The 13,692-nt window shown below is 37.6% G+C and overlaps 1 protein-coding gene across 3 annotated transcripts in view; it reads left to right on the top strand.

Moving 5' to 3' along the window:
* CRYBG1 (crystallin beta-gamma domain containing 1) overlaps window positions 1-13,692 on the top strand; it is a 95,689-nt gene that overhangs the window by 76,203 nt on the left and 5,794 nt on the right. For all 3 annotated transcript variants that reach the window (XM_084514547.1, XM_084514548.1, XM_084514549.1), the window contains 7 exons: window positions 2,520-2,646; window positions 2,839-2,871; window positions 4,698-4,807; window positions 5,069-5,198; window positions 8,709-8,848; window positions 10,653-10,776; window positions 12,030-12,188. In XM_084514547.1, coding sequence (XP_084370673.1) covers window positions 2,520-2,646; window positions 2,839-2,871; window positions 4,698-4,807; window positions 5,069-5,198; window positions 8,709-8,848; window positions 10,653-10,776; window positions 12,030-12,188 — 823 coding nt within the window. The remainder of the gene's footprint in view (window positions 1-2,519; window positions 2,647-2,838; window positions 2,872-4,697; window positions 4,808-5,068; window positions 5,199-8,708; window positions 8,849-10,652; window positions 10,777-12,029; window positions 12,189-13,692) is intronic.

A 13,692-nucleotide genomic window follows, 5' to 3' on the forward strand; every position in this document is an offset into this window, starting at 1 on the left:
TTGGTGCAGATGCATGAGGCATTCAGCACGGTTCTGGCATTGACTTGGGCTGAGGCTGTTGCTAAGCCTGACTATGGCAATTTGTTGGGCTGGGGGTTACAGAATTACTGTGTTGAGAGAAGTTGCTCCCTGTGGGGTAGGGAGGTTGCTGCCACACTGCAGCGTAAAACTGGAGCTCTTGTGGTGCTTGGCAGCCGGGGTGCGACTCTTTCCCTCAGATATGGAGGTTGCCTCCTGCTCTCCAGGCCTCCCGGTTAGTCAGAAGCTGGATTAAAGCAACGCTTCATCCTGGGGATAGTTTTGAGGTCTGACAGGTTCAGCTGCTGCTGAATTCGGCTTCCTGTCCCTGGCGTCATTACCAGCACTCTTGGCAGCTTGCATGGGCTTCTGAACAAAGTGGAGAAGCACAAGTATTTCACCAGTAAGCCCTGGCTCTAGCAATCCTCCAACATGGGCTGACTTGCATGGGAGAGCAGTGCTTATTAATTTAAATCCCATTGTTTTCAGCAGAAATGTGCTTAAAGTGAAATACATTCATTACTTCTATATTCAGGCTTCTTTTTAGGTAGGAGGAAAATAAATTACTGCTTTTGAGAGAGTCTTAGGGGAGGGATCTGGCGTGTTTTATCATTCACTTAAAATCAGGAACACTTATTTTCATAGACGTTAATCAAGTTAAACTGCCATGCCTTCTAGTTATACCTTGGTGTCTGTGCACTTAAAAATCTAATAAGCATCTGCTCAAGAAATTGATTAAGGAAACCTCACAGTTTTTGGTATGTGTGGCATACAGGTCTAAACACACCTGAGACATCTGAACTTTCTGCTTAATTTATTGTACATACCAATGTCTCTTTAATGAATTACTGTGAGGTGATTTTGAAATGTGCCTTGAAATGTGCCTTAAGTAATTAGTGCATCACAATTTGGAATAATTGATTATATCTGAGGCAAACCAAGAGATGTGAGTAGTGATAAATGTGAATCACTATATGAGGACTTGCCATGGATGTATATGAAGTTGATACTTGCAGTATGTACATGTGAGACAGCTTTTATTTCAGTTTGAAGTTATCCCATTTTTTGTATCTGCAGAGACTCCAGCGTTTGTTCTTGGGCTAAAACTGCAGCTTAATACAATCTAGTTGCTCAGCAAATGTAAATCTTTTTGTGGTGAATTTAGATGGTGAGAGGTAGCCTACACTGCACACCCTAAATTCAGTCGTTTCACTGCTTTATGATATCAATTTTTTGTTAGTTTTGACATTCTGTATGAAGACTCCACTGAAAGTGGGTTTTGGCATAACCTATAGGATAACTCCTTATGTAACTCGTTGGCTAAATTATTCTATTCATAGTCAACCAGCTGTTATCTCATAGAACCAGGAAGATGTCCTGATCCCTGCGTGAATATAATGAATGAAGCTTGGCTGTTACTGTGGCCAGTTCTGATGTCTGTACGCTCCTCAAAAAAAAAGAAGTTTCCAAAAGAGCCAGAATGTAATTATTGGAAAGTTTTGGAAGTCTAGAAGTGTAAGGCAACAATTTCTGTAGGTTATGGCAAAAACAAAGGTAGTACTGATGCAGGAATACTTTATCTGGGCTTATAGTATGGACTCTGGGTTAGAAGCATGCTTTAATAGAAGGTTTCTTGAATGTAGCAGACTATGCATAGCAAGGCTAGCTGATAGTGGGTCCTTCAGAGTAGTAATAAAACATTGCAAGGGGCAACTGAATGTTGGAGAGACTTACGTGATTTGGTTGATTTTTCCAGTAGCTAGAGTGTTTATCTCATCTTTCAGGAAAGCATATGCTGGCTGAGACAGAAGTTATGGGTTTGCAGAAATCTGAGTTTGTGGCTTGTGGTAGGCATGAGGTCTACGTAGTCGTAATAATTGCTTTGAATTTATATACATTAATCTGGTTAAATTTTTGATTGCTTTAATGTTTAACTGCCAAGGATGTTCTTCCAGCTGATGTCTGTGATCCCAAGCAGGGAACAGTGTACCCTCATTAGCATATATACCTATTGCTGCAGCTTAACTTTCTGTTAAGTTCTCTGTGTGTTTGCTTAAAAAAACCTGAAGTTTATGAATACTATTTTTTTAATGTTGCCTGTATGTGTCTGTATTGTACAGATGACTTTTAGTTTATCCAAAACAGTTACATTCTGATATGTATCTGCTTTTCTAGAGAAGAACTTAATCTAGATAAAATAATAGAACTGTATCTCAGAATATTCTTCCTGGAGTATGTTCTAAAGGTGTCTCGCTGATGATGCATTTGATCTGGTGGTCTGCTTTAGTTGGTTCATGTTGACATGGTGGGGCTAATGGAAGTGAAATTTGCTGGAGTTCTGGAGTATCAGATGAATGTTTTTGTTTATTTAGGGTTTTAATAGCATTCGTTTGTCATTTTGGGGAGAATTTTTTTATTTGTTCTTACATTAAGATAATATATACTTTTTTTGTGAAAAAGTAGTATAATTTTTACTCATTGCTTTCTTCTCTTGCTCTTAGGTGGGTGGCATATGAGAATCCTGACTTTACAGGGGAGCAGTACATACTGGATAAAGGGCTCTATCCCAGCATTGAGGCATGGGGGGGGAAGAATTGCAAAATATCTTCAGTTCAACCCATTGTTATGGTAAGGAGTTCATTTTATTCTTGTTTTGCAAGTTTCTCTGAAGTATTTCTAGGTAGTCTTTTCTATCAAATCCAGTTTATGTATATTCTTTCAACAATAATTAGCAATAAGCTTTTGTGTATTTGTTAATTTAGTGCTTCTTAATTGTTTTTCTTATTATATTTTTCTCTTTTGTTCTCCAAACCTTTGTAGGATATTGTTGGAAGTGAAAGGGGCAAAGTCAAGGTAAGATACTTCTGTAAGTGCATGAATTGTACTATGTATTAGTAGCTGTGTAACACACAAATGGCCTCAGGCTTTTTCTATACTGTGTCACGCATATTTTTGCATGGATAGTTGACTAGTCAGACAAAGACTGAGAACTTCGTGAAGTGAAGAAGGAACACTGCTTTCTGAGCCTCGTAACTAAGGCATGTTGAACTCCAGGAAAGCTGGGATTTAATACCCAGCTGTCCCCCCCAAATTTTTGGGGGGCCCAGGCAATATTTTGGGTCCGCATGTGAGCGGTTTGGGGGTATCAGCAGTTGTTCTGAGGAGCTGGGGTCTGCAGCCACCTATGCAGAGCTTCAGTGTCCAGTGAAGGTATCCGGAGCCTGTTACAAAGATAAAGGCTCTGCAAGTTAGACGTTGTTGTACACTTACAGTTGACAAGTGTTGTAAACTTACAGTTGACACTTAATTTGTTTAGAAATTAGTTCTTTGGTTAACAGTTCTGCTAATGGTGGTTATACTTGAAGTGAATCTCATTCAGTCACAAGTACTGCTTTCCTAGTGTGCTTAAAAGTTGAGGTTGTATTTGTCCATAATGAAGTGTAGGAAGTGACAGAGAACTTGTATTTTCAGTGAGTTAATGTATTTGTATGTTGGACTTTCTCCTGTGTGCAAGAATAATACTTTTTTTTTTTTTTGACAGTGAGAGTAATGGGGAGCTTTTCATTCTTTCATAATTCTGCTCCTTTTTGTCTTTTTCCCTTTACAAAGTTACTTTTATTTTTAGTCAAATTGTGAATAATGTCATGGAACTAAAAACCAAGGAGAAAAGTCTTGGCTGTCTCAATTTGCATTCTTAATTAGTAGCATGCCTCACTGGAATGTCCTGTATAAGGATGTATAAACTAGGGGGGATGAAAATCTTAAGGCTGCTTATTTTCTGCTGTATACATTTAAAAAAAAAAAAAAATATATATATATATATTTACATCTATATATTATGTTTCCTATTAAGACATTATCCTAAGGAAACTAAGAAGTAATGGCTTGTAGTCAACAGACTGTATCCTTCGTCAGCATGTTCCTCTTTGGAAAGTGCTGTGCATGCCTGCACTTGTATTTCTGTTAAGAGCGAATAAAGCTGGTAGGCATGTGATAATGTGAATGACTTCTGTGTGATCAGGGCTAATTATCCTCTAACCAAATTAGCAGGTTTGCTGCTCAGAATTTTTTTTCTTCTTTTCAACAAGGACAAAAGACTCCAGGTGACTTATCCTTTCATACCCTCTCTTTCTCAGAGTGCAGAAAGAAAGAACTGACATGACTGTAACTGTAGTTATAACAGGCACATCAGTCCTGGGAATATATACCACACCTGTTGGCATGCTCCAGAGTACTTTGCCAAGATTATGCACCATTTATGTTCTGAGAAACAGACATCTTTCATTTAGTGAAAAGAGAATGCATTTGGAAGATTAAATGGCTTAGGAAACTAAAACAGAACAGTTTATCACCCTTTACTAATGATGTGCCTATTGTGACCATTCTGTGGGGATTTAAAAATAATCTCCAGTAGATAGTCAAAGCAGCTACCTTTTGTTATTGTTCTTGGAATTATTTTATATCTTACTAAACGATTTAACATCCAGTGGTAGCTTTTGGTATTGCAAACCTTGTTCAAGATACCAAGGTAACAACACAGGAGGTGTAACAAAAAATATATGTCACTGAGGGAATCTGGGTTTTAAGTATATTGTAACCTAGTCATTGAAATAATGGTAGAGACATGCTAATGAAGGTTAAAGAATAAAATGTTTTTAAATGTTTGTGGTTGTTTAAAGGTCCAGTTATTTTCAGAGCCTGAATTCAAGGGTAACTGCAAAATATTTGGAAAAAACACAAGATGTATTGATTCACTTGCAGTGAAGTCTTCAAAAGTTTTAGGTGGCAGGTAAGTTACATCAAATGAATATTGTGAAATCACTAAAATGGGAAAAGATTTTAAAAAGCAAACAGCTTTCTAACATCTGAAATGGTTTCATCTATGGGGAATTACAAAGAACAATGCTTTGCAGTATCAACCTTCAGCTTCTCAGGACAGAACATTGTAAATGATGTTTCTGTCAGTATTTCTTATCAAAGACCAAGAAATATAAGCATCAGTTTATTTTTTACAGTTTTATTAAAAGACAATTTCTTCTCCTTCCTGCAGCTGCATAGTGTTTGACCAGGAGGAATTCTCTGGTAACCAGTATGTGTTAGAAGAAGGAATCTATCCTGATCTGATGGCGATGGGTTGTTCACCCCAAACAGTTCTAAAATCATTACAGATTATAAATACTGTAAGTAAAGCAGATAAGTACCATGTCTCTGATCTCCCCATTTTTTTTGGTGACAATAAAAATGATAGGGATGGGTGGACAACAGAGCAGGTTTTTTTTGTTTTTTTTTTTTCCCCTATGCTGTAGCAGTGAAATGTCCTATCTGCAGTCAGGTTTTGGACCCCTGTACTGTTTTTGCAAAGAAGAGTACCTCATGGAAGCAGCTGCCTGGCATTGCTCTTCCTAACAACAGCTTATGAAGGGACTTCTGTAAAATGAATTAAGGATGTCTCAGACGTTTTATTTCCCATTAGGAGATTAGGAGAGATCACTTAGCATAGTTTGAGAAATATCAGTAGGACAGACTGAAGTAATATCTGTACTATGGTCCTTGCTTTTAAGTGCATGTTAAAAAGAGCAGGCTTCAACTCAAGAATTTTGCATGAAATGCAAGCAATTATAAAACACCATTGCTAGCATCAGGGAAATGCAATTTGTGTTCATCATGAAACAATGTACCCTCCTAGATAAAGCAAAGCAACGCCCAAATGCCGTTTGGCAAAATCAGACACACTGTTGTTATGTGGAGTGGATACAAATCTAAACAACATTTACATATTTTGTAACTCATCAGTGGTCAGAAACGAGTTTGTTCAAGCCTTTAACCAATCATTATGATAGATCACTTATGGAATCTGCAAGTAATTACTAGCAAAATGTAGTCAAGAATCCAGGAGCTTACTACAACTATGCGAAGAGGTGGTACTCATTTTAAAAATGGAAGACTGCATTATTGACTCTCTCCTTTGAATTTGGCAACTGTATTGCACTCCACTGTAATTTTGGTAACCTGTCAGTGATGTAGCAGTTAACGAAGGAGAACTGAAATGTGTCATCCTCTTTCAAGTCTCTGGAGCATTTTGATGTACAGTGTAAACAAACATTTGCATCAAGTATGTCTGCCTTCTGAACTCTTTGTCTGTCCAGTAGACAGATCATATTAAAAATAATAGAAGTGGTTCTAGCCAAACGTGGTGGGTGATCACCATGTATTAAAACAGACTCTTCTGTACATGTCATTATCAAGTTCTTGGGTTTCAAATGCTTGTTTCATACTGGAAGGATCAGCTTTCTGTAGGAAAATTTATTTGCGACAGAGACTGTTGTGGTAAAACAGCCAAATGTGTCAGTTCTGTGCTTCTTGAAGTTCTTAAAGCTTCTGAAACTTGTTCTAGCCCTACAACTTGTCACATTTCAATAGCAGTGCAGAAATGTGTCTATCTGCAAGTCATTTGCTGGTGCTTTCTTTTTCAGAGGCTTCTTAACCTGAGGAGAAGAGGAAAATGGGTTGCTTTGCTCAGTGGTTTAGTAGCAAACCAGAATACAGAGAGTAAGAATTTAGATGGAAATGGTCATATTATACTGTTCATTTTTCATGATTTAACAGAAGTTTGAACTAATTATTCTAGATACCAGTGTCACCTGTCATATTTACTTTGTGGCTGTTTTTGGCAGTCTCAGTTTTAATTCCTCCCCACCATTTGCTGGTCCCACAACTTTCCCCATTACTTTTCTGTGACATTTCTATACAAGATGCACGTTTTTTTTTTGTTCAGAAGCTCAGTATCCTTACTTCATTATGCTTGCTTTGCATGCTCCAACTAATTGTGTTGCAGATGGAAGAGTGTTCTTCCTTCTTGAATTTGCTATGTGTTCTGTTCCCTGAACATATTACAAAAACAACTGTGGGTGTGGCTTGGAGTCATGTTGTAAATACTCATTTTTAATGAGCAACTCTGTGAAATAGCTAAATGTAGATATACATGGGAACCAGCTCCATATAATACAGAACATGGGAAGAACTGCAAGTTAGAGAACTCTAAGCTGACCTTGCACTCCTTGCTGTGGGGAATGCTTCTATAAAAGTGTTACTGCTGAATCTTAAAAAATGCCCAGAGTGGAAGGTGTGGTTGAAAACTGGAGGATTTCCTTTTCTGTCTCTGTGCTTTCTTTTTAAGTAGGTTATTTCTGAACTATTGAATATGGCTCAAGGGTTGCTGTCTGACCAGTTTTCTATCACGGAAGGCAGGTGCTGAGGGTTCAGAGACACTGGGACATAATCATAGTTCATGTTGGGCTTTTTGCCTGTGATGATGCTTAATAGTCTAACTTGCATTAACCTTTGATGGTGGGATTAGTCTACTCTGATTTTGGAGTAAGCTAAAAGGCCTCTTTGGCATTTTCCACAAACTAATAACATGCACGCAAACAGGAGCATAGCTCTGCTGCTATGTGATAACCTGGGCTGCTGCTGAGATGATAATGCTACATTAGCATCACCATTATCTGAGCCCTTAACCGTCTGAAGGAAGGTTAAAGAGGAATTTAAGTAATGTCTAGAAATCGACATTAGATTTTTCCTGGTAAAGACATAACCTGCTGCTGTGTGCATATGGAGCCACCTCTGCTTTGACATGGCCTGTTTCCATGCCTGAGGCCAGCTGTGAGTCTGAGACCTTGCTTCACGTTGGGTGTTCCTGATCTGTTGATGTGTTTCAAGCATGCCGAAAACATGCCAGCAATAAAGAGCTCTTCTGGCTATGCCATTGGATTTACTCAGTTGTGACTGGAAGACTTGTGAGAAAGAAATGACTCTGCCACTCCCTATCTATGACTGTAAATTGTGACACCAGGACACTCCAGCTTAATTAATTTTACCCTGAGGGATTTCAAACCCTTACCTCCCAACTTCCAAGTAAGGGCCTTAATTGTGAGAAGCTGTTTGCAATCCACTACAGATACTTGCCACACAGAAGAGAATCCCAGGTTCGTTACCCAGAAGTTATCCAGTTAAAATGGATTTGTTCAGTGATACAGGGAGTTTCATGTGGGTAGGATACTTTTGAAACCAGAAGCATTTTGACAGAAAGGGAGGAGAATCATCACCCTTGAGCCATTGGGAAGATTCAGATGTTTTTGCCTGAGTCATAAATTTCACCTCAGAAGTATCAATCTTGAAGCTTTTGTCTAGTGAGAGATTTTTATGGTAGGCTAAACCAGTATCAGTTAAAAATGAAAACTGCAATAGGCAGTGTTGACAAGGCCGTCATCATTTGAAACTGTAGAAATCAGTATTAGTTTACTGTGTGTTCAGATCTGAAGATGAAAATTCTTACAATGAATGGAGGTTAGTGCAATGGGAGAGGGATATTGCGTTAATTTAAATATGGTTTAAAATACAATTAAGATATGCAAGAATTGATCACAGAGACATTTGTATGTGTCGTGATAAGGAAGTCTTATGTTGAATGGAAGAAGACTACTTGTGTGTTTCGCATAAGGTCTTTTTGTGGCATTTTTGTTTGTTTCCTTTAAGTAATCTACTGAAGAGCAAAAATATTTTTCAGGGTCTTTGAGCTGACACAATCGAGCAGAAAACTCTTATATAAAAGGGTCGCGTGGAGAAATGAAGTTCACAGTCACCGTTTGGACTTTTAACATCCTATAGAAATGCTTATCTTCTTTTTACAGGAGCTGTCTGAGCCGTGCATAGCTCTTTTTGAAAAGGTGCATTTCCAAGGAAAGAAAATCGAATTCAGTACAGAAATCTTAAATCTGCGGTTCCTGGGATATAATCCTCTAATAGCTTCAGTTCAAGTCCTTGGTGGCATGTAAGTTTAAAACCACATCTTGATTCTTTAGAATTATGTGCTTACTCAATAGAAAAAAATACACGTGTTAGAGACCAAGGCAAATAAAATAAGATAATGTGCTCAGTGCACATCGTACTTACAGAAACTTATTCTCTTCCTGTTTCTACAACGTAATTACTCACAAGAAAATGCCCTGTGCTTTTCTAAGAAGCTGCAATGAATTTGAATAAAGCTTACAATGAAACTGGTCCTATCTCTCCTGCTATATTATAAAAGGTAGTTTGTATAGGCAGCAACCTTAAAACGATCTCCTGTGCTCTTGGTTTACGTCTTGATCATACCAAATCATGCAGTTCATGATCTGTATCCTACATTCAAAATGTAGGTTCAAGATGTTTTAATAAGCTTTGTATTCATTCTTTTTCCTAGATGTTATGGACACAGATACAATCAGATCATGACCTGCCCTTTTTGGCATTAGTAACTCCTCATTAGTAAATCCTTTCACTTCAGGAACTGGGTCAAACTTTTGGATATACATTTATCAGTTAAATTCATAAGCTCTTTTTAAGCAGATTTGTTCTCTGAATTTACTCCAGAAGATCACGTTAAGAAAACTAATCTGTGATGGTTAAAAACTGTCTGGAAGTATTTTGAAAACTATTCTGCTAGCTTCTTCTAGTAACTCAGCAGTTTTGTTAAATTTCTTTTCTTGTGTTTTTCTGATGCAAGCCTTTACCTCCAGGATACTTGCTGTAAGTTTTTTCTAACTTGAAGAATCATGCTTCTTTTTTAAATGATATGTCCGTGTTGCTTTGCATTTCAATGTGTTCTTTTGAAGAGGTAAATTTCTGAAGCACATGTATGAGAGATGCTGTTGAACAGCTTAATACCGCCCTCAAGTGGATAGTTCAAACCAGGTCTTTAGCACAAACCATTTTGCCCATCTGGATAAATGGGTCAAGGATTTCCTTAGCTCATTGAACGAAGTTTGAAACCTAAAGGTCTTGAGAAAAGCTGTGCAGAAGATACACGTGCTATATCTTTGAGTATCCTGAGATTTTTGCATCTCTCACCATAACCACGATGTAGCTGATTCTCACTTTCTATAAGGGGAAATAACATGAAGCCAAGTATCAGGTTGTTTCTTTGCCAAGAACATGGTTATTATGGTTCCAGGTAATGGAGTGGTGGATTGTGTAGGTTTCCTGTCCAGCGAATGTAGAAGTCTTTTCTGGTTGATCACTGTGATCATTGTGAAGGTACAGACTGTGATATAAAAATTCTGATTTCATTGTAGTAGTGTCAGCTGCTGGTCCGAATCACAGGACAGCTTAGGTTGGAAAGGACCTCTGGAGTTTATCTGGCTTTCGAGTGCACTTGTTCCTAATGTGCCTCCCCATTTTAAGAGGGTCTTCTTAGTGAAGAGAGATCCATTTATAATTCTCTTACTTTCACATATGGGGATAGATGTGTAGCAGGCCATAAAAAAGCTCCAAAATTAAGGTGAGCGTGTTCCTGAAAACATGAAACTTCGAATCACTGTTCTTCCTTTAAGACAAGAAAATGTTTTGTTTACATTCAACTTGTAATTTTTAAATAACAAGACTTTAAAATGTGAAATCCTGTATACCCATCTTAATGCTGTTGATCTAAATCAGAACACGATTTTATTATTTATGGGTCATTGGCTTAAGTACTTAAAAACTACTATCTTGTGAGTCAGATTTCTGTTATATCTATTTATTGATTCTAAAGCAGGATTTGGCAGCAAAAGCATTGTGTTTTTTGTTCTTTTTTTTTTTTTTTCCCCCCCTCATAGATGGATAATCTATGAGCATAGTAATTACAGGGGGCGTCAGATGTTTTTATCACCAAGTGAAATTCCGGATTGGTATAAACTGAGTGGCTGTCATCAGATAGGTTCTCTGAGACCTTTACTGCAGGTGAGTGGGCTCTGAAGGGAAGTTGTGAAGTACCAATTTATATTGGGTAATGGAGTGGTGGGATATTATGCAGATGAAAGCAGCATGAAAATCTTGATGCATGTCACAAGCTTCATCAATGCCAGTTGTATACAGAAATCACTCTACAGTTTCATTTTAGTAAAAGTTATTTGAATATGCTACATGGTTTTGCATTTCTACTGCTTAAACTGTTCATTAAACGTGGTCTAAACCAAAATATTGAAGACAGCATGTAAGGTTTGGCTAAATAATTTGAACTAACAAATAAATCAAACAAATAATGGATATAACTACTTCATAAAAATTATTTCAAGTTGCTTTATAATTAACTCCCAAACTGGTCACTGGTATACTGTCTGTACTATCTACGTTATTTTCGGAGCAACAAGAAAACTGGTCAATAATATTGGATTACTTCAAGTAGCAGTGATAAGATGTTGATTTAGGGGATGAAAAGTCCTTCTGTGCTTACTATGTAGCAGAATAATTTTCAAATCTCATGCAAAACTTCTCGTGTTGTTATTTTTGTGTTGCTCTCTAAATAGAGACCATGTGATTTGGTCCAAATGCTGTGGCAGTCCTCTAAGCTTTAACATTAGAAGTTCTTGCTGGGCTGTATTTTTTTGAGGAGACAACTTTTTATAACTCACAGATTATTTACACTGGTAAGAAAGGCATTTGCTTACTGTCAGAGAGTTGTCTTTGTATAGCCGTAAGCAGAGTTAGGAATAATGTATTTTGACTGCCCTGGCTGAGAGCTTGTCTAAACAGAAATGTGAATATGAAACAAGCCGCAGCATGAATGTGCACTGTAATAGCTGCTGCCAGTGACATAAGCAGCACTGCACAAGTGCACCCTTTGTGAAGCATCTATCTATACTAGAATTTAACACAGTAAAGTTGGTGCTGTTCTGAATTCAAAACTTTCTTAGCCTTCCACTGTGTATAGGCAAGCTTAAAACTAAGTGTCTGAGCAGAATATAAAATCTTGACTTGTCTTAAGTAAGGATAATAAATAAAATCCTCAAATAAATTAGTAATAAGAGTAAAAAAGTAAATAAGTAATAAATAATAAAATTCTCAAACAGAAAAGTTAAGCGTTGTCAAAGACACTCACCAGGTTTAGAACCGAGTAGCAACTGCTCTGAAGTTAACCAGAGCAGGATGTGTTCTGCACTAAAGAGATTGTGGTTAGAGTTCTGGTTTTGTTTATTTATTCACTTTCTCTGCAGAAACGTGTGTACTTCAGGCTCCGTAACAAGGAAACGGGGAAATTTGTGTCAACGGATGGAAATTTAGACAACCTGAATCTTCTCAGAATACAGGTTGCCGAAGATACAGACTCGGAAGATCAAATCTGGGTTTATCAGGATGGATTCATAAGATGCCGGGTAGGGTTCAATTTTAATATGAATTATCTCTTTTGCTCTTCAGTAGCAGGACTCACCGAATTCAGTTGTTATTATATTGTCTTAATTTTTCTAAGAATTCTAGCTATAGAACTTTTTTTTATGGAGTTTTTGGTTGTTCTTGTTGGTTTGGTATGTTTTTTTTTATTTTGATTTTCACTGACCTCTGGCTTTTTCAGGTGACATAAACTTCTTGTATGACACCTTTGCTTGATGTAATAGAAATTCTGAGACTTTAGTTGTGATTTACCCTAAAGAACTGTAGCTTTATAAACACAGACTGGAAGATCATTGTGCTTTTCACAAGCTCCTTCTACTTTCTCCACGGTGAAAATATCACAAAAAATATCAAAGCTAGGGAGACCTTTTAAAATGCAGAACCTTCCTGATAATCAATTGTACACCTGCAGCTACGTGTAGTTCTTTGTGGTGGGTAGATTAGTCTGCTGTAGGTTATATCCTCTTCTGCATTCAGCAAGCTTAAAGATCAAATCCTACTTTTTCCCCTCCGTTGCTCGTAATTCCATATTTGTCAAATTCCACCCTTTTTCCATTCCTCCATGCAAGTTTCCAAATGAGGTCCTACTTTTCTCACAGTCCATAAAACTAATCATGTGTGAATTGTCATTGAGGTGAGCAGAGGTATTTGCAGTTCATAATGTTTAAGCATGAACAGTCCTAGGTAGGGATGCAGGCCAAAGAAAATTAAGTTACTTTAATACTGTTAAACAGCTTGACTGCAAAGAATCATGTGAACTTTTTCTATAGGATTGTATAACTTCAAAGGAGAGGTTTATAACCACGTCATCTATGCTGGAGGGGAGAATCTTGCTGTTAATAAGCGAAGGCATTGTTTGGACATGTTTACAGGACACAGGCAGTGGTGAAAGGCATTTATGCAGACAGTGAAATGGTGCTCAGTAAGCTAAAAGCTTTAATATCACACACAAAACTTCTGTCGTGACGGTCTCTCTCAAACATGTTGTTGGAAATAGTATATTCATATCACAACAGTGTGATAGTACATGATTATGGATAAATGCTCTTTGGTTTCTTTTCACTGTCAATGTAGTCCATAGCATAATTTTGCTGTGCACGGAAAATGCACAGCGTGTGCTGTTAGGCAGTCCTGTTAGCTGAGTATGGAGTGTAGGATGACAATGTTGATCTTAAATCACTGAACTCTTCATGGAGCTCTGCCATCTCTCAATTGAATGGCAGAAAAATCTTTGTATTTTGCACAAACAGGTGGTTTTCACTGCATTTCAGAAAAAAATAAGCTCATGGATGGGTAGGTGCGTGCACACAGGCAGACGTAGCTCCTTGGAAGAGCTTCTGCCTTTGTGCCTGTAAGTTAGGTCATCTTACTGACTCAGGGTCACTGTATCAACTTGAGCTGTGCCTGACGTTTTTAGGTAGGTGAGATAACCAAGCAGGATATCAAAATCATTCCTCTCATTTGTCACAATCAGATACAAATAGCAGG

The sequence above is a fragment of the Aythya ferina genome (genome assembly GCF_964211825.1).
Source record: "Aythya ferina genome assembly, chromosome: 3".
In the NCBI taxonomy this organism is placed as follows: Eukaryota; Metazoa; Chordata; class Aves; order Anseriformes; family Anatidae; genus Aythya; species Aythya ferina.